Source organism: Aotus nancymaae, unplaced genomic scaffold, assembly GCF_030222135.1.
Source record: "Aotus nancymaae isolate 86718 unplaced genomic scaffold, 86718_ANA_hifiasm-v0.15.2.pri h1tg000004l, whole genome shotgun sequence".
Lineage (NCBI taxonomy): Eukaryota > Metazoa > Chordata > Mammalia > Primates > Aotidae > Aotus > Aotus nancymaae.
The window spans coordinates 45844254-45865626 of record NW_026988415.1 but is presented as its reverse complement, the minus strand read 5'-3'; the positions used below and the strand labels follow the sequence as shown (position 1 = coordinate 45865626).

The 21373-nt window shown below is 43.8% G+C and overlaps 1 protein-coding gene across 1 annotated transcript; it reads left to right on the top strand.

Moving 5' to 3' along the window:
• Window positions 1-1189: 1189 nt before the first annotated feature.
• Window positions 1190-19659, top strand: TMEM35A (transmembrane protein 35A). Its single transcript, XM_012464067.2, has 2 exons — window positions 1190-1439; window positions 17907-19659. The coding sequence occupies exons 1-2, from the start codon at window positions 1320-1322 to the stop codon at window positions 18288-18290; spliced, it is 504 nt and encodes a 167-aa protein (XP_012319490.1). The 5' UTR covers window positions 1190-1319; the 3' UTR covers window positions 18291-19659.
• Window positions 19660-21373: the final 1714 nt, after the last annotated feature.

The window sequence follows — 21373 nt, the reverse complement described above, 5'->3', positions numbered from 1 at the left end:
AAAGTAGAGGGCAGTGTCTATCATCTAGTAAACAGCCAACAAATATTGGTTATTGTTACAGAAAATTGGAGGAGGGGAAAATCATATCTAACTGAGAATGGATCAGGAAAGGCTTTATGGAGGAGGTGACATTGAAGAAAAGGTTTAATGCTAATGAAGAGTGATGGTCGGGTGAGGGGGTGAGGGTCAACAGATAGGAAGTTAAAGGTAGAGGAGGTGGAAAGGCTTAGGTTGTGTGGGGCCATGAGTGGAGAGATGAGGAGTGGCATGTGGCAGTGGGAGCTATTGAAAACTAAATCTCCAAAGAGAGACAGAGGTCAAAACGTGGAGGGCCTTGAATGCCAAATTTAAAACTGGAGTTAACCACTGGCTATGAGAGTCATTAAAGAGAGAGTTGGGCTGGGCACGGTGGCTCACATCTGTAATCCCAGCACTTTGGGAGGCTGAGGTGGGTGGATCATGAGGTCAGGAGTTCGAGACCATCCTGGCCAACATGAAGAAACTCCATCTCTACTAAAGATACAAAAAATTAGCTGTATGTGGTGCTGGATGCTTGTAATCCCAGCTACTTGGGAGATTGAGGCAGGAGAATCGCTTGAACCCGGTAGGCGGACGTTGCAGTGAGTCAAGATAATGCCATTGCACTCCAGCCTGGGCGACAGGGCGGCACTCCGTCTCAAAAAAAAAAAAAAAGATAAAAGAAAAAAATAATGAAATAAAGAGTCATTCTCTTCTTTGTGAAAGAGAAAAAGAAAGCCCTCTTTGGCAGCATTGAAGACTGACAACTTTCCAGTTTTATCCTTGAGTGTTACCAACTTCAGAAACAACTCTCTGAGGACTAATATTTTGATTTAGGGAAAGGAAAGGGGGTCAGAAAGGAAGAGATGGAAAAAGGGAGTGAATAACTGAAGGATGATAAGTGGGAGGGGGAGATGAAAAGTGAGCCCTTTTGCGGTAGCAAAGGCTGTCTTCCCTAATTCCTCATTCCTGGGTGGTGACTGAACTCATATATAACCTACCTTCTCCTCATTTAAGATTTGAAGTTTCCGTCTTTAGTTTAGGGCTTCATTTAAGTTCGAGGCGGTCCTTTTGGCCTGTGAGCACACGTAGGGCATTAGGACCCAGCGATTGTTGTAGTGAGAGTGGTTGAATCTCGGTCTCTCAATTTTTCTCTCTAGCTCCCTCCTCTCCCTTTGTCATTCTAGCTGCCTGCTGCCTCCGCAGCGTCCCCCCAGCTCTCCCTGTGCTAACTGCCTGCGCCTTGGACAGAGCGGGTGTGCAAATCAGAAGGATTAGTTGGGACCTGCCTTGGTGACCCCATGGCATCCCCCAGAACCATAACTATTGTGGCCCTCTCAGTGGCCCTGGGACTCTTCTTTGTTTTCATGGGGACTATCAAGTTGACCCCCAGACTCAGCAAGGATGCCTACAGTGAGATGGTAAGTAAAACAAACGGGTGATGAGGAGTGCACTCCCATGGGATTGCGAGGACCTCTCCCCTTTTTTCCTTCTCAGTCTCTGGTCCCATCCCCTTAGCCCCTATCCCCACCTGGACCCTCCCTTCTCAACAACTTTGCAGCTCGGAAGGAGCAGCTGGGCAAGAGCGATTTCTTTTGTGGGCTATGCTGCTCTGGAGCCACTGAATGCCAGTTGGGGGAGGGGTTGCCCAGCGAATATCCCCCACCCCAAGTAAACCAGAAGGCTGAGACCTGCATAGCACCTGTCACTGGCAGGAATCCTTCCCTCCTTGCAGCACGCACCCAAAGTCCAGGCAACCAGTCTACAAGTCTGATTCCCTCCCTGTGAGCTAAGAGTTCAGCAAGCAGAGAGTTTATTTATTTTAGAGCAGAACAAAGGGGAAAGAGGGAAAGAGCTGGGAAAAATGGGCTACTAAAACAAGCAATTTGTAGGGGCTGGCTGGTATTCCTCATCCCAGGCAGACAGCTGATAGTATTCCTCCAGCCACCTGGGTATGTATCTGGATCTTTGAGACAAAGCATTCTTCGCCCAAATAAAGGTCACTAAGCTCTTGTTCTTCCCCTTCTCTCAAGGGAGAGCTAGGTATTTTGTTTTATTTTTTTTTGTGTGTAGGGTAATTACGAAATCCGCAAAGTCTGCTTTTTCTCTCCTGCAAAACAGTCCGTAATCCCCACCTTCCTTTCTGTGGATGTCCAGAACCAGGCCCTCTGCAGGTTTTCCCCTCTGCAGAGTTGGAATCACCGAAGGTGACTGGCCAAAACATCTCCTCTGCAACCTGGGGGCTGGGCTGCTTTCCCCAGTTGGGCGTGATAAGGACTTGCTTTTATGCCTTGGAGTACTAGGAGATGGCAGTGAATGTTTCCAGCACTTTCAGGTCTCTCCCTTCTCCCCCTGTCACTTTGCCTCTTCTTTTCCCCACCCCAGCTGAAGGGACCCTGCTTTTCATTGCCTTTGCTAGACTGTCAGTAATGGGAGGGAGCACATTAATAGGCTCTCAAGGTCAAGAGAGAAAGGAGCTTAGAAGAGGAACAGAAGGGGAGAGAGAAAAAAGGCAAGCCCCGTAAGGGCTGAGGCAGGGAGGAACAGCCTCACACATTGCGAGGAATTCATAGCTCTCCTGAACCCACTGCAGAGCTTTCCAGGGCCCCTTAACGTGAGCTGCAAATGCATGGAGACTGGCAAATTATATTAATAGATGCTCAGAAAATGTTTGCAGGCAGCTCTGGCTTCTGTCTCAGGGTTTAAGCTGGAGCTTTCCATTTCTTCCTCACCACAGTATCACCCTAGGGTGGGGGAGGGTGGCTAGGAGTCAAGGGCTTAGGTCTAGCCCCAGTGGCAAATCTTTACATGCTTCTCCTTCTCCCTTCCCCTCTTCCCAGCATGTTTGACCAGATGGAATTTAAATCAGGTCAAGATGAGGACCCAAGGCAGCCTGCACTGGGAGAAGAGGGGCGGGGTGGGGTAGCAGAAGCCACCAAATGACTTGAAGAGGTTGGGAAAGAGGGACAGGGTGGAGGGGAAAGGCCACTATATTTCTGTCTTGGTGGTAGTAGTTTAGTGTTAGATTATGACTAAATGAATACGGTCTTGCTTTACTTTTCATATGTACATATATTTATATATTTGTGTGTGTGCACCATAGGTATTTGTAAGCTTTCCCTAGCCTTAGGGACACACTACCTTTCTTCAGTATATTCCCTGCCCTCCAGACCCTAGTCAGCTGCTTCAGAGGCACCCCAAGCTGCACCCTAAGTACAGTGTTAGGCTCTGCAGGCAATCCGACTAAGATGGAGTCACCGGGAAGCTTCCTACCAGCTTGGCAGGAACTCACGAGGACCAGCCACAAATGGGTTTACAGTATGTTTCTTCCTAGAAATGGAGCTGTCTAGCACAGCCTAATGAAAGGCAGAAGAAACAAATATGAAGATTTCATATCACACATAGGAACGTATTTAAATAGATATAATGTAACACAGCAATACAGAACCATTGTGTGTGGGTGTGTATGCACACTTCTGCACTTCTGTGCTAGGGGCATCTAGAGGGAATGGAAAGATTGTATCTAACTGAGAAGTAGAAGTCACAGTAGTTTGAGGAGGGTTTTCAGACTGCCCTTTTTCAGGGTCCCCTCCTGCATCGAGCATCAGGTCATAGACTGGAGACTGCTCTCTGGCATAGAGCCTACTGCATAGTGCCTGGGCTTGGCCCAGTTTTATTCTCATTTTCATAGGAAATGGAGGGAAATTCAGTTCTAGTACAGAGAAGGTACTCAATATATATTTGTGGAGTGGATGGGTGAATGAATGAGTCATTGTAGCATTGCCTTGGCTTGTTACCACCCTTCAGATTTCTCTGGTTGGCTCTTGATTATGCAGTTCAGGAACATGTCTTGCTTCTTAGAGGGGATCTCTAAGAAGCCCCTCTCTCTCAGAGGGAGAGTCTCCCAGAACCCCTAGATCAGTTGCGATGATTATCTGGGATTTTCTGTTTTCCATTAAGGAGTGATTCCTCTGCATCGACGAGGTTAGTCATGTATTGACTGCAGTGGCATTTCTTACAAGATCTCAAAGCGTTGTTGCTGCTGTTGTTTTAAGATTGTTTGTTCTTTACAACATCTCTGTGAGGTATATTTCGTGTATTAGTTATTTTTATTTTACTGATGGATAAACTGAAGCAGAACAAGTTTAGTGGCATATCCAAGGCCAGGAAGGCAAGCTGTTGTTGGAGCAGAGATGAGAAGCCAAGTCTATACTCCCAATAGAAAGATCATTAATAATTAAAACTGTTGGGTTTTTATGGATGCCAGAATGGACAACTGATTCTTGATAATACCTGGTACATTCTTCCTCCTTTTATTGTACCAGTTTAACTGCCAAATCCATATTGTAAGTTTTGTTTTACTTCAAAATCAATTTTTTAAATTTTAGAGTTTTGATTTGATTTGGTTTCTCTTTTCCTTTCTCGCTCTCTCTTTTTTTCTGCTTTTCTGCCAACTATTTTTTTTCTTGTTTTAAAATCATTTGTGTCATTCTTAGATGTTATCTTCTCCATGGAGAATCATTGCTAAAAAAACAAATAACTGAACTTTTCTCCTACTTCTACTGGAGAAGTCAGGAAGGGTTAGTGGAAAGAGTGCAGGCTTTGCAGTCTCACAGGCTTGGGTTCAAGTCCTGCTACTCTTGGTGTCTCAGTTTCTTTGTTCACAAAATGAGGATAAGAATGCCTGCCACTTAAGAAACAACCATCCTAAGAAGAAGAAGAAGAAAAGAATGCCTACCTCAGAAGGCTGTAAATATTAAATGAGATTATGTATAAAATGTCTGGTACAGTATGTGTTTGAGAAATGCTTTGGGTGAGGTGATTATGATGTGATTCTGTTTTATGCAGTGGTTTCCTAACTGATTTAAATAGCCAGTTTAAGGGATTGATATAAAGCATTTATTTATTTATTTATTTTTGAGATGGCGTTTCGTTCTTGTTGCCCGGGCTGGAGTGCAATGGTGCGATCTCAGCTCAGTGAAACTTCTGTCTCCCAGGTTCAAGCAATTCTCCTGCCTCAGCCTCGGGAGTAGCTGGGATTACAGGTGCCCCCCACCACGCCTGGCTAATATTTATATTTTTAGTAGAGATAGGGTTTCACCATGTTGGTCAGGCTGGTCTTGAACTCCTGACCTCAGGTGATCCATCCACCTGAGCCTCCCAAAGTGCTAGGTTTACAGGCATGAGTCACCACCCCCAACCTGAAATCAAGCATTTAGAAGAACAAGATGCTATTTTTATGTGCCCTGTGGACAGACCTGTATGCCATCAGCTAATATTGAAAAATGCACACTTGCCACTGTATAATGTACAGTGGATTTCATGCAGAACTTCCAGATGCATCTCTGAATAGCCCATTTGGCATGTGTTGTCCCATACCTCCTCCAGATTTAGCAAGTATCATTATAGAGTACTCTAAATCCCAAGTGAATTCAATATGACTGGCCACTCCCTTAACTAAATGCCTTTATTAGTTCACTTGAAATTGGGAGACAGCCCTTAAAAGTGCTGAGATGCAGTTTCCCGTGCAGTGACTAGGAACATATAAATAGTTGGTTTGCTTTAAATTTGGTGTTCAGCTTTTTGTAGTAGTGGCTTCATCCCGTAAGCACAGGGGTCCACATATGAAAAGATAAGAAAACACCAAAATCCTGCTCAAAATAAATCCAAGAGATTTTAGTCCTGAGGATGACTGGGCAAGTCTCTGATTCTTTGTATGCCCTCATAGTAAAGGTTTGTTGATTTGATTTATTTGTTTATATGTAGTTAAATGCCCTCCTGTTTATGTAATCCTGAGGAAACACTCCCAATATATTTGGGCAGTTTATTTAATATCCATAGGTAATCTTTTAAGCTTCCAATCACTGCTATTACTTGCTTTCCAACTAGGTAATAAGATAGTAATTTACTGATGCTTAGACTGCTCTCTGAGGTGGTACAGTATGTTTATATTCAGAGGAAACTGAGACCCTGAGATGTGAAGCAGCTTTGCTTAGTTCATACAGCCTGCCATCACAAGCTAAACTACATATTAGAGCTTATGTTGGGGAGCTTGTAGCCTCTCAGTATGGACAACAGCTGAGTTTGTTTCAGACAGATCTTTGACTGACAGTAGGAGTCAGTCTTCTGGTTGCCCTACGATGCAATCTGGGAAGGGTCCACTTTAACTGGTACAATTAGGCTTGCCAGCTTCCTCTTTAGGTGGGCACTATATGACAGTGGAAAGTAGAATTGCTTAAAAGGTGTTTATCATTCATGTGGCTATTTGGCAATTAAATATGTAGTGGCTTTTTATTACATTTAAACAATGATCTATGATTCACATGGGCTCTATTTCTTACAGGGACTCAGAAAAATCACACATGAGTCAGTACATTTTGCAGCACTTATGTAGGCTTTATGGTTTAAGATAGCAACCAGGCTGAGATTTTTTGCCAAAATATATTTTTATCAGTGCTTTCTTCGGCTTTCATATAGTTTTTTTCCTTGTAAATCTTATTGAAGTATAACATATATACTGAAACATGCACATAGCATAAGTATGCAGCTCAAGGAATTTTCAGAACATTCTCGTGTAACTAACACCCATATTAAGAAAAAGCACACTGCCAGACACTGTGGCTCACGCCTGTAATCCCAGCACTTTGGGAGGCTGAGGCAGGTGGATCACCTGAGGTCAGTATTTCAAGACCAGCCTGGGCAACATGGCGAAACTCCATCTCTACTAAAAATACAAAAATTAGCCGGGCTTAGTGGTGGGTGCCTGTAATCCCAGCTACTTGGGAGACTGAAGCAGGGGAATTGCTTGAACCCGGGAGGCAGAGGTTGCAGTGAGCCGAGATTGCACCACTGCCCTGCAGCCTGGGCAACAGAGCGAGACTCTGTCTCAAATAAATAAATAAATAAATGAAAGAGAGAGAGAGAGAGAGAGAGAGAGAGAGAAAGAGAAAGAAACAGTACATGACCAGCACCCCAGAAACCTTCCTCAGGGCCCCTTCCAGTTGCTACCCATCTCAAGGGTAATTACTATCCTGACTTCTAACAACATAAGTCAATTGTACCTGATTTTGAACTTTATATAAATGGAATTCTACAGTATATTAGCCAATTTATCTTTTCCTTTTACTAATTGGCATGAGTGAACTGAAGTGGATACCACTTTCCCTGTGTTCTCATTTCGTATTTTGTCTTGTTAGCTGGCTTAGGCTGGTTATTAATTGTAATCATGAGTGAACTGAAGTGGACACTACTTGCCCTGTGTTCTCATTTTGTATTTTGTCCCGTTAGCTGGCTTGGGCTGGTTATTAATTGTAATCAAAGATTAATATCATTTGACAGTTTTGAGCTGTTCAAGTTTAATGTCATTAATATGAGATCATGAATCCTGGTCTGTGGTGAAGAATAAATGACAAAAAGGAAAAAAAAAGATATGACTAAAGAAAGGCTTCGGCTGGGCTCGATCCCTGATGCCTATAATCCCAGCACTTTGGGAGGCTGAGGTGGGTGGATCACCTGAGGCCAGGAATTCTAGACCAGCCTGGCCAACATGATGAAACCCTGTCTCTACTAAAAATAAAAAAATTAGCCGGGCGTGGCGGCAGGCGCCTGTAGTCCCAGACGTTCGGGAGGCTGAGGCAGGAGAATTGTTTGAACCCGGGAGGCAGAGGCTGCAGTGAGCCAAGATCGTGCCACTGCACTCCAGCCTGGGTGACTGAGCAAGACTCCATCTCAAAAAAAGAAAAAATAATAAATTTTAAAAATAAAAAGGCTCCATATGCTTTTGACTCATGTCTGAATCATAATGTCCTCATAAGAATGGACCTGCTTGATTCATCAATGATTTTGTTATCATTAAAATAATTACTGTGGCTTGCAAACATATGGATTTCTAATTGTGTGGTTCATTTTTTTGTGTGTGTGTGTGACAGCGTCTGGCTCTGTTGCCCAGGCTGGAGTGAAGTGGCATGGTCTCGGATCACCTCAACCTCTGCCTCCTGTGTTCAAGTGATTCTCCTGCCTCAGCCTCCTGAGTAGCTGGGACTACAGACGTGTGCCACCACGCTTCGCTAATTTTTGTATTTTTAGTAACGAAGGAGTTTGGCCATGTTGGCCAGACTAGTCTCGAACTCCTGACCTCAGATGATCCACCCACCATGGCCTTCCAAAGTGCTGGGGTTATAGGCGTGAGCCACTGCACACAGCCTAATTATGTAGTTCGTTAATGATCAAATGTGTGTGTGCTGATGCTATGACACTTTATTTGACTAAATCTTTAAAATGCTCATTTGATTTACTGAATCTGAGGAGAAACTGAGGTAATAAAATACTTAGTAATTTTCTCCAAGCAATTTAGTGGCAAAACTAAAATTGGAATTCAGCTTAAGAATCCCAGTCCCAAGGATACTGCTACATGATTGCCTTTGATTACAGGAATTTGAAACATATAACCAAACCCGTCTTTTTCCTGTTTTTTTTTTCCCCCTCCTATAAGGAAACTATGGTTTCAGAGCCTGGGTTATTGCAGTGGAAAGAACACAGACCTAACAAAGTGATTTGCAAGAGCCTTTTAAGAAAGTGAATCTGTCAACTCTCTTTATTCTTGCTATCCGTACAATTAAAGTCCTTAGAGACCTAGTTACTATAGACTCAAGACATGTGACCCTTCTATTGTTAAACTTGAGGTGGCCTGGACCAAGCATAATGAGGGGGCTGGCAATAACAGGATTCTTTTGATGTCTCTATCCTACTCCACAGGAGAAAGATAGATGGTTTCCTATGATGTCAAGACCCATCCAAGCTTAGTCTCATCTCCAATAAACTAAACATTTCCTCTTTGGAGTCCTAGGGAATAAATCCTATCTGTACCTACTCAGCTTTCAATGACAGATTTGATAAAATGGCTTATCCACATGCAGTTTTCTCTTGAGAAAAGGAGGAAAGAAAGAGGCAACAGCTGCATAAAATATCCACAGCTGCAGTTTAAGAGGTTAGCTAAACAGCTAAAAATGTAATATGCAGTTTTACTAAATGGAGAGAAAAAAGATTACTGAAGTTATAGGAACTTGATTTAAAGACCTGGAGTTTGGCCCCAGGCTACAGATTGCACTATAGTATAGATAAGAATCTATTCCTGAATGATGGATGGTTAAGCCCTAGTCAAAAAAGAAGTGTTTCCAGAAGCCACTCAACAAGCATTTGGAAATCTTGGCTCCAAACTGACTATAAGAAACTCATCCTGGCTGGGTGTGGTGGCTCAAGCCTGTAATCCCAGCACTTTGGGAGGCCGAGGCGGGTGGATCACGAGGTCAAGAGATCAAGACCATCCTGGTCAACATGGTGAAACCCCGTCTCTACTAAAAATACAAAAAATTAGCTGGGCATAGTGGCGCGTGCCTGTAATCCCAGTTACTCAGGAGGCTGAGGCAGGAGAATTGCCTGAACCCAGGAGGCGGAGGTTGCTGTGAGCCGAGATCGCGCCATTGCACTCCAGCCTGGGTAACAAGAGCGAAACTCCGTCTTAAAAAAAAAAAAAGAAAAGAAAAGAAACTCATCCTGGCCGGGCGTGGTGGCTCACACCTGTAATCCAAGCACTTTAGAGGCCAAGGTTGGCGGATCACCTGAGGTCGGGAGTTCAAGACCAGCCTGACCAACATGGTGAAACCCCATCTTGAAAAAAAAAAAGAAAGAAACTCACTCATCCTTTGGCTGGCGCGGTGGCTCATGCCTGTATTCCAGTATTTTGGGAGGCTGAGGTGGGTTGATCACCTGAGGTCAGGAGTTCGAGACCCCCCGACCAACAAAGTGAAATCCCATCTTTACTAAAAATACAGAAAATTAGCCAGGCATAGTGGCAGGCACCTGTAGTCCCAGCTACTTGGTAGGCTAAGAGAGAATAATTTCTTGAACTCGGGAGGCGGAGGTTACAGTAAGCAGAGATTGTGCCACTGCACTCCAGCCTGGGCAATGGAGCAAGAAGAAAAAGAAAACTCATCCTGAGCCAGGTGTGGTGGCTTATGCCTTTAATCCCAGCACAGTATTTTGGGAGGCTGAGGCAGCAGATCACGAGGTCAGGGGTTCGAGACCAGCCTGGCCAATATGATGAAACCCCCGTCTCTACTAAAAATTCAAAATTTAGCCGGGTGTGGTGGCACACGCCTGTAGTCCCAGCTACTCAGGAAGCTGAGGCAGAAGAATCGCTTGAATCTGGGAGGCAGAGGTTGCACTGAGCCGAGATCACGCCACTGCACTCCAGCTCAAAAAAGAAAAGAAAAGAAAAGAAACTCATCCTGTCTCCTGTGTTAATCACATCAGAAGTTTACACTTAGGATTTAGGAATTGCCTCTTGAGAACCTTTGTGTTACTAATTAGAAATGGCCTTTACTTATCCAGTGGCTTTCGCCTGTAATCCCAACACTTTGGGAGGCTGAGGCAGGAGGATCACTTGAGCCCAGGAGTTTGAGACAAGCCTAAGCAACATAATGAGACCCAGCCTCTACAAAAAATGTTACAAGATATTAGCCAGGCATGGTGGCACAAGCCTGTAGACCCAGCTACTCGGGAGGCTGAGGCGGGAGGATCACTTGAGCCTGGGAGGTCGAGGCTGCAGTGAGCCCTGATGGTGCCACTGCACTCCCGCCTGGGTGATAGCAAGACCCTATCTCAAAAGTGGTAAGAGGCCAGGTGTGGTGGCTGACGCCTGTAATCCTAACACTTTGGGAGTCCGAGGTGGATGGATCACCTGAAGTCAGGAGTCCAAGACCAGCCTGGCCAACATGGCGAAACCCTGTCTCTACTAAAAATACAAAAGTTAGCTGGGTGTGGGGGTGCACACCTGTAATCCCAGCTACTTGGGAGGCTGAAGTGGGAGAATTGTTTGGGTCTGGGAGGCAGAGGTTGCTATGAGCTGAACCACTGCAATCCAGTCTGGGTGACAGAGCGAGAATCTGCCTCAAAAAAAAAAAAAAGTGTTAAGGAAGCCTCTTGGGTCTACATTTTTTCCCATAATGTCCCCCTGCTACCATCACCAGAGTGCAGAGGGAGAAGGATAAGGCAGGTGGCATGTTTTGAGGTTAATGAGAGCAAAGGGTGGACTTCTCACCATCACCAAGTACCCTAAACCTCAGCTCAGCTCTGCCCCACATGGGTCTGGCTCTTTTCAGCCCAAGGTTTTACTCTGCCTCCTTGTCAACCTCTCTCCTAATTTCTCTCTGAAAAATCATTGATTTAATCTAAGATGGGCAGAGAGAGGAAGAATGACTAACACTTTGTATTTCCATATAGGCTCAGGAACAGGGTAGGGATGACGGTGAGGTGGAATTTTAAATAAGGACAGTCTCTGCCAAGGCAGGTTTAGGGAGAAGTAAGTGAAGCAGGGTCGTGCAAATGTAGAGTCGGAGCCTACCTTTATTTAAAAGTTTGATATTTTGTTCATCATGGATATTATTTACCTTGATTAATGAGTGTTTTTGGTGCCATCTTAAATTTTCCACCCGAAGTAAGTAGCCTTGCTGACTTTACCTTAGCCCAGGCTTGTTCAGGAACTTTCAAGTAATTTGCTCAGAAACACCCAACTAGAAAGTGGCAGGAGCACTTTGGAAAGTTGAGGCAGGCCATATAGCCAGGCGCTGTCTCTAAAAAAACGTTAAATAAATAAATAAATAAATAAAAGAAATTTAGCCTGGTATGGTGGTGCATGCCCTGTAGTCCCAGCAACTTAGGAGGCTGAGGCAAGGTGGGAGAATTGCTTTTGAGCCCCAAAAGTCGAGACTGCAGTGAGCTCTGATCTTACCACTGAACTCCAGCCTGAGTGACACAATGACAGCCTATATCAAAAAAAAAAAAAAAAGACTAGAAAGTGGTAGAGCTGGGATTTGATGCCGGTCTGTTTGCATCTAAACCATGCTTTTTTTTCTAAACTTTTAGTCTTTTTTTTTTGAGATGGAATCTGTTCCCCAGGCTGGAGTGCAGTGGCATGATCTTGGCTCACTGCAACCTCTGCCTCCCAAGTTAAAGCAATTCTCTGCCTCAGACTCCCGAGTAGCTGAGATTACAGGTGCCTGCCACTATGCCCAGTTAATATTTTTGTATTTTTAGTAGAGATGGGCTTTCATCATCTTGGCCAGGTTGGTCTTGAACTCCTGACCTCATGATCTACACACTTCGGCCTCCCAAAGTACCAGAATTACAGGCGTGAGCCACCAAACCTTGCCTACCATTAGTCTTTTTTTTTTTTTCTGAGATGGAGTTTCTGTTGCCCAGGCTGGAGTGCAGTGGCGTGGTCTTGGCTCACTGCAACCTCTGCCTCCTGGGTTCAGGTGATTCTCCTGCCTCAGCCTCCTGAGTAGCTGGGATTACAGGCATGTACCACCACACCCGGCTAATTTTTTGTATTTTTAGTAGAGACCAGGTTTCACCACATTGGCCAGGCTGATCTCAGCCTTCTGACCTTGTGATCTGCCCACCTCAGCCTCCCAAAGCGCTTGGGTTACAGGCGTGAGCCACTGCCCATTAGTCTTTTAAGAGTCCTCATAGGTGATTATCTTAGGCCACTCATGATAATTAATCAATTAAGTAAAGATACATTTGCTTGTTAGCATTTGTTCCAAGTCTACAGTGTGTGAATACTATTTTAAGTGCCAGATGCTTCTGAAAGGTCAAGTTGGCTTTCTGCCTGTTTCTTTATTTTTTTATTTTTTTGGTGCCATGACTCTGCCTTATTCTTACACTTGTCTAGCATTTGGCACTTTTGACTATTCCTTTTTTTTTTTTTTTTGAGACGGAGTCTCGCTCTGTCACCAGGCTGGAGTGTAGTGGCGCAATCTCGGCTCACTGCAATCTCTACCTCCTGGGCTCAAGCGATTCTCCTGCCTCAGCCTCCCAAGTAGCTGAGATTACAGGCACGTGCCGCCACACCCGGCTAATAAAACTTTTTTTTTTTTTTTGAGACAGTCTTGGTCTGTCGCCAGGTGCCAGGCTGGAGTGCAGTGGCGCAATCTCAGCTCACTGCAACGTCCACCTCCTGGGATCAAGCAATTCTCCTGCCTCAGGCTCCCAAGTAGCTGGGACTACAGGCGCACACCACCATGCCCAGCTGATTTTTGTATTTTTTTAGTAGAGACGGGGTTTCACCATATTGGCCAGGATGGTCTCGATCTCTTGACCTTGTGATCTGCCCGCCTTGGCCTCCTAAAGTGCTGGGATTACAGGTGTGAGCCACTGCACCCGGCTTGACTAAAACTCCTCTTGGTTTTCATGACCTGGTCTCTCCTGGTTTTCCTCCTACTTTTCTGACCATCCTTTCTTCTATGTGCTTTGTGGACTCTTCTTTCTTTTTTCTCTCTCTCTTTCTTTCTTTCTTCTTTCTCTTTCTTTCTTTTCTTCTTTCTTTCTTTATTTTTATTTTTTTGAGACACAGTCTTGTTCTGTTGCCCAGGCTGGTGCAATCTTGGCTCACTGAAACCTCTTGCCTCCTGGGCTCAAGTGATTCTCCTGCCTCAGCCACCTGAATAGCTGGGATTACAGGCATGTGCCACCACGCCTGGCTAATTATTGTATTTTTTAGTAGAGATGGGGTTTCACCATGTTGGCCAGGCTGGTCTGGAACTCCTGACCTCGTGATCCGTCCGCCTCAGCCTCCCAAAGTGCTATTACAGGCATGAGCCACCAGCCAGATTTTTCTTTCTTTTCTTCTTCTTCTTTTTTTTTTTAGACAGAGTCTCACTGTGTTGCCCAGGCTGGAGTGCAGTGGTGTGATCTTAGCTCGCTGCAACCTCTGCCTCCCGGGTTCAAGCAATTCTCTCCCTCAGCCTCCCGAGTACCTGGGATTACTGGCACCCGCAACCATGCCGGGCTAATTTTTGTATTTTCAGTAGAGATGGGGGTTTCACCATCTTGGTCAGGCTGGTCTTGAACTCCTGACCTCGTGATCCACCCACCTTGGTCTCCCAAAGTGCTGGGATTACAGGCATGAGTCACTGCGCCCTGCACAGATTTTGCTTTCAAAGCATTCCTCAACTCTGTCCCCTTCCCCTAATCCTGACTGTCATTGTGCTAGTCCACATCTCTTACCTGATCTCTTTGTTTCTAGGCACACTTCCCCCAATTCATCCTCCACAGTATTTCCAGAGGGACCATCTTTTCTCTTTTCTTTTTTCCAGACAGGGTCTTGGTCTGCCACCCAGGCCGGAGTGCAATGGCACAATCACAGCTCACCAAAGCCTTGAACGACTCTCTGAAGCCTTGAACTCCTGGGCTCAAGCAAACCTCCTATCTCAGCCTCCTGAATAGCTGGCACTGCAGCCATGCACCACCACGCCCAGCAAAATTTTAAAAAAAACTTTTGTAGAGAGAGGGTCTCACTATCTTGTTTAGGTTGGTTTGCATTCCTGGGCTTGATCCATCCTCCTGCCTTGGCCTCCCAAAGTGTTGGGATTATAGGTGTGAGCCACTGTGCCCAGACTATTTCCAGAGGGAACTTCTTTCAAAGTTCCTCTTGGCTTATAAGACAAAGTCCAGCTCCACATCAGAACAGATATTGTTCTCCATGATCTAATTCATATTTATCTCTCCTATTTCATGTCTCACCTCCCTCTCTTCCCTCTGTCACCCTATGCTGAATTGAAGTGGTATTTGGCCGTATTTGGTCTTTGCTCATCCAGCTTCCTCTGCCTACAGTGCCCTTTCCTTTTTTTATCTTGCAAACACCTGCTCTACTTTTAAGATTCCATTCCAAGTTTTCTGTCACCATCCAGGGACATTTGACCACTCCCTCTGGTGTACCTATACTGTTCCTACTACATAATTATATCCAGCACTTATAACACTTTATTGCATTTGTGTATTTACATATCTGCTTTTCCCCTTATAAACCTCAAACTTCAGGAAGACAGGACCTTTGAATAAAAGACACCTGTATCCAGAGTACCCAGTACAGTGTCTAGCACAAGGAGGCACTTAATAAATATTGAATTCAGGCCGGGCGCAGTGGCTCACGCCTATAATCTCAGCACTTTGGGAGGCCGAGGCAGGTGGATCACGAGGTCAAGAGATTGAGACCATCCTGGTCAACATGGTGAAACCTCGTCTCTACTAAAAATACAAAAAATTAGCTGGGCATGGTGGTGTGTGCCTGTAACCCCAGCTGCTCAGGAGGCTGAGGCAGGAGAATTGCCTGAACCCAGGAGGCGGAGGTTGCGGTGAGCCAAGATCACACCATTGCACTCCAGTCTGGGTAACAAGAGCGAAAACTCTGTCTCAAAAAAGAAAAAAAAAAAAAAGAAAAAGAAAAAGAAAAAGGAAAAAAAGAAAGAAAAGAAACTTTTTTTTTTTGAGATTGAGTCTTGCTCTGTCACCAGGCTGGAGTGCAGTGGCGTGATCTTGGCTCACTGCAACCTCTGCCTCCCAGGTTCGAGCAATTCCCCTGTCTGGCTAATTTTTTGTATTTTAGTAGAGATGGGATTTCACCATGTTGGCCAGGATAGTCTCAATCTCCTGACTTCGTGATCTGCCCGCCTTGGCCTCCCGAAGTGCTGGGATTATAGGTGTGAGCCACCGCACCCAGCCAGAAAGTAAACATTGAATGAATAAATGGAAACAAAATGAAAACAAAGCAGTGGGCCAACCCAATAAAACACTTGATAAAATCTCATCAATTTACTGCAAAATGAGGCACAGGTCAATCTGGATAGTGAAAAATAGGAATGATCTATTATTCTAAGGTCAATATAATTCTGTTACTTTGTAATCTTATATAGATCTCTATTTATGTACCACTAACTGTGCTGCTTTGTGTTGTTTACATACCTGTTTCCTCCTTCTAGTCTGAAAGCTTCATGACCCATCTTATTTATCATTGATGCATAACCCATAATAGGTGTACAATAAATATTTGTTGAATCAAAATTAAGGAATGAGGCCGGGTGCGATGGCTCATGCTTGTAATTCCAGCACTTTGGGAGGCCAAGACAGCCGGATCACCTGAGATCAGGAGTTCAAGACCAGCCTGGCCAACATGACAAAACCCCATCTCTACTACAAATACAAAAAATAAAAAACTAACCAGGCGGTGGTGGTGTGCGCCTGAATCCCAGCTACACCAGAGGCTGAGGCAGAAGAATCGCTTGAACCTGGGAGGTGGAGATTGTAGTGAGTTGAGATTCCATCACTGCACTCAAGCCTGGGCAACAGAGTGAGACTCCGTCTGAAAAAAAAAAAAATGAATAAATAACATAAAATAAAAATTAAGGAATGAAGCTAGCCAAAGTAGCTTCTTATAAAGGTCTAGGGATTTATTTCAATGAAATGAGAATTATTTCGTCTTACTATATTTTAAAGCTATATAAAGGGCTGACATTTGCATACAGTTTTCTATTTGCTCAGCAAAAACATTCATTTTTATAGATTCTATAAATATAAACTCCAGTTTCCTCTTTTCTGAAATATCACAGATTCCAAATTAGGGAAGTCCAAGTTAGTGAAGCTCTACCATATTGTACCTTACCTTGTTTCATTTTGCTTGGTATTCATATGCATCTGGGATTTGACAAAGCAGGCACTAGAAAATATGGATGTGCCTAACATGTACCAGTTTTTATGGACCTACTAAATTTAAAAAAAAAATTCTTTTTTTTTTTTTGAGACGGAGCCTTGCTCTGTCACCCAGGCTGGAGTGCAGTGACACGTTCTTGGCTCACTGTAACCTCTGCCTCCCAGGTTCAAGTGATTCTCCTGCCTCAGCCTCCCGAGTACCTGGGATTACAGGCGTGCCCCACCACACTTAGCTAATTATTCTATTTTTAGTATAAATGGGGTTTCACCATGTTGACCAGGATGTTCTCGTCCTCCTGACCTCAGGTGATCCACCCCCTTCAGCCTCCCAAAGCGCTGAGATTACAAGTGTGACCCACCACACCCAGCTAAAAAAAATTCTTAATGTTATTTATGATTTATAATCATAAATGTTTTTAAACTATAAAATCAAATTATTTGCCTTATTACCTTTGGTGCTTGTCTTAGTCCATTCAGACTATTATAATAAAATAGCATAAACTGGGTAGCTTATAAACAACAGAAATTTAGTTCTCACAGTGGAGCTCAAGATCAAGGTGGCAGCAGTTTGATGTCGATTGAGGGCCCACTTTCTGTTCATAGACAGTGCCTTCTAACTGTGTCCTCACATGGCAGAAGGGGCAAGTCAGCTTTCTGAGGCCTCTTTTATAAAGGAATTTATCTCATTTAAGAACACTCCACCCTCAGACATAATCATCTCCCAAAACCTACTAATACCATCATCTTGGGGGTTAGGATTTCAACATATGAGTTTTGTTGGGAACACAAACATTCAGACCATAGCAATCATGCTACTAAGGTTTAAATCACAGGGATCCCAGAAGATTGCTTGTTTTTTTTTTTCATTTTATTTTATTTTTTATTTTTTTGAGACAGAGTCTCACTCTGTCACCCATGCTGCAGTGCAGTGGCGTAATTTCGGCTCACTGCAACCTCCACCTCCCCAGTTCAAATGATTCTTATGCCTCAGCCTCCTGAGCAGCTGTGATTACAGGTGACAGCACCATGGCCGGGTAATTTTTGTATTTTTAGTAGAGACAGGGTTTCACCATGATGGCCAGACTGTCTCCAACTCCCGACCTCAGGTGATCTACCTGACTCGGCCTCCCAAAGTGCTGGGATTACAGGTATGAGCCACTGTGCCTGGCCTCTTATTTTAATTACATAAAATTAAGATATGAACAATTATATGTAATGGGACACCAGTGGCTGTTGTGAAAGGGGAATGGAGGTAGGAAAGGAGGACTCTGCTTGTGTTTTCTTCATTCTAATGTTAAAATCATGGTTAATGCAGTAATTTCCTTATAATATTCCCACTCTAGAAACGTGCTTACAAGAGCTATGTTCGAGCCCTCCCTCTACTGAAGAAAATGGGGATCAATTCCATTCTTCTCCGAAAAAGCATTGGTGCCCTTGAGGTAGCCTGTGGCATCGTCATGACCCTTGTACCTGGGCGTCCCAAAGATGTGGCCAACTTCTTCCTACTCTTGCTGGTGTTGGCTGTGCTCTTCTTCCACCAGCTGGTCGGTGATCCTCTCAAACGCTACGCCCATGCTCTGGTATTTGGAATCCTGCTCACCTGCCGCCTGCTGATTGCCCGCAAGCCTGAAGACCGGTCTTCTGAGAAGAAGCCCTTGCCAGGGAATGCTGAGGAGCAACCCTCCTTATATGAGAAGGCCCCTCAGGGCAAAGTGAAGGTGTCATAGGAAAGTGGAAGTGCAAAGAGTGGACCTTCCAGGCAGTTGCGTCTACGACACCAGGAAGATGTCAGTGTGTGTTTCTCATTTGATTTATTTATCTTGGGGAAAGGGAAAAATGTAATCTGCAAGTTAATGACCCTATTGGCTTGTGTACATCTATATGCTAAAATGACTTCCCCACTTGACATTTGTGCACCACCTGTAATCACTCTGGGGCAACTCTCACATCTTGCTGCATGTACATGTATACGGCTACTATTGAAGTGTAATTGTGAGATGGACTCCAGCAAGCATGTGATTGTGAGACTGTGTGTGGGAAAATGTATTTAACTACTCTGTGTGTGTGTGCACATGCACAAACGCATGTGCAGAGCAGGCTCTGATCTTGAACTAATCCTGCACAGGCATCCTTCCCTTTATGGATTGATTCCAGCAAAGGCAGAATAAAACAAATTTCCGATATAGAGAATCCTGATCAAGTCATGTATTCTCATGGCCGGGAATCTCTCCACAGATGCTGAAAACTTAAACTTACTACTTTAGAGAAAAAAAAATTCAATTTGAGACACTGAGTTATATATAAAATTAATTAGGCTTTATTCCAACAGTTGTTTAAAATTTAAATAGTCCATATTGAGTTTAATTAAAACAAGGGTGCATGCAGTTAAATTGATAGTTTAATTCTTCAAGTGATAGTATAGGAAGTTTCACCTTGCCTTTGTCTGAGCCCCACCTACTAAACCCCTTTACTCACAGTTTGAAACTGAAGCAGTAAACTTGTTTCCTGACATCTTTTTCAGATTGTCTTAAGCCCAAAATTGCCTCACTTCCACTATTCTCAGCAGCCAACCAAGATTTGGCAGCTGCTCCACTGTTAGGGTCGAGGGAACAGGATCAATCTTGTTAGAAGTCTGTGAGTCTCAAACTCTACCTGTTCTTTGCAATCATCCAAAATTTGACAAAGAAGCTATATTCAGTGTTTCCTTGCCAAACAAATTTACTACTCTTATTGATTCTTCACCGAGGTTTGCTAGTGTAAGCAGAGTTCCAAGTCACCCCGAGAGTTGTCTCTACACTTCTTTATCATTCCAGTGAGTGGAGTTTAGCTGGGGGAAGGACATTTCATAAGGGTTAGTTGGATTGAGCAGTATAAACATTTGCTTTTTTCATTACGTACTGTTGTTTTTCCTTGTTAGATGTGCTTTGGTGGTTTAATATTATTGTGCCAGGGATGGGGAAATGGGTGGGGTGGGGTGTGTGGGAAGAGTACTTATTACTGTATTTTCTTCAGTGTCATTGTTCTTGGTAATTGATACCTCTCTGTTTTATTTCTCTCATTCTTTCAAAATAAAACTTTTTGAAATTTGGAGGAAACTGGACAAATACTGAAAATCTGGAAAGTAAAGATCATATCAAAGGATTCAGCTTCTCTTTTTCTGAGTCTGGATGAAGGAAGAGAGGAAAGAGAAGAGTATAATCACTCAATATGCTAATGAAGTTGCCAACTTTCTGATTTCTTTTTTTTCTTTCTTTCTTTTTTTTTTTTTTTTGAGACATGGTCTTGCTCTGTTGCCCAGGCTGTAGTAAAGTGGTGTGATCACAGCTCACTGCATCAGTCTACCAGGTTCAAGTGTTCCTCCCACCTCAACCTCCTGAATATCTGGGACTATGGCATATGTCACCATGTCCGGCTAATTTTTTATTTTTTGTAGAGACCGGGTTTTGCAATAGTGCCTAGTCTGGCCTCAGATCCCTGAGCTCAAGCAATCTGCTTGCCCCGGCATCCCAAAGTGCTGGGATTACAGGTGGGAGCCACCTCGCCTGACCTAACTTTCCAATTTCATTTACGTTCCCACACACTTTTGTGATGTTAGCACACAAGACAGCCACATAATTAGGATCCCAATAAAATTTCCAGGTTTTGGAAGTTTTGCTTTATTAGGTGATGCCAAGGGAAGTTAGAAAAATGATTTCAGAGAAAATTGAAGATATATTAAAGGTGAATCACTAGCTATCACTACATATATATATATGTCCAAAAATTAGTACAAGTTGCACTGCCTCAGACTTGTCACAGTAGGCAAGATATTTCACCACTCAGGGCTCCAGTTTCACCATCTACAAAAAGAAGGGTGTTGAAACTTTAAATTCCCTTCTAATTTACATTTCTTTGAGCCTATTAAACATGATTAAAAGCATGAAAAATAATTCAAGAAATTTTCTTTTTTTAAAGAAATTTTCAATTTTATTAAAGAAGAGCATTTATCAGAAAAAATTGAAGAGTCTCAGTTGTCATGCATGATTAAATAAGAGTTTGTGAAACTACTCTGAAAACCATATATGATGTGGTAAATAATTATTTTTGCTGTGTGCTTTCCCAAATACATAAACTTAATTTTTGATAGTTCATCTCTAAGATTGCAGTTCCCCCCAACTAGTTTACCTAAAGTTTATAGGTATGTGTTGGTCTCAACAACTCAGTGAGTCATTAAATTTATATCTTTTCTCTCTTATTCCTACTCTAATAAGAGATTAAATTAGAGACTAAGCTGAGAGCTCAGACTAAACCCTTGTTGCTGTTTTAAAGCCAGTTTCTTTAAGGTCAATTAACTTCTCATGGTTAGGAATAGTTACATGTTGACAGCCAGTTTCTAGAAAACCTTGGAGGATATCCTTACTGATTCTCGGTAAAAGGAGGGCAGATCCAGCTTTTCTTTCCTCCCACGCCCTAGGTTCACACGGGGAAAGCGACAGGCCCTTTGACTTAAGTCTCATCCAGGGAGAAGCCACCTTTATTGTGAAGTTTGCGGTTTCACGTTTTCCTACAAAGTCCCGACATCTGGGGTCAGCGTAGGCAAAATAATCACTATAATTGATCATGTTAAATTCAAGAACGGAGACCTGAATTGTCCCATCACACGCATAATGACGAATGCGAACATTCCTAGCACAGTGGGAACGCCAGCCAATCAGTTCACTCCAGCAGCAACGGCCCACTCGCTGCGCGGCCCCTAGGCCCCCCAGGTGGGTGGGGCAATCCGCTCTCTGTAATTGGGTATACGTCAGCGTCGGCGCGCGCGCCACCTCCC

Excerpts from the sequence above, each read along its gene's own strand:
- TMEM35A (XM_012464067.2), top strand. The coding sequence starts at position 1,320 with ATGGCATCCCCCAGAACCATAACTATTGTGGCCCTCTCAGTGGCCCTG. Across the intron at positions 1,440-17,906 it reads AGGATGCCTACAGTGAGATG|AAACGTGCTTACAAGAGCTA; the intron begins GTAAGTAAAACA and ends TTCCCACTCTAG.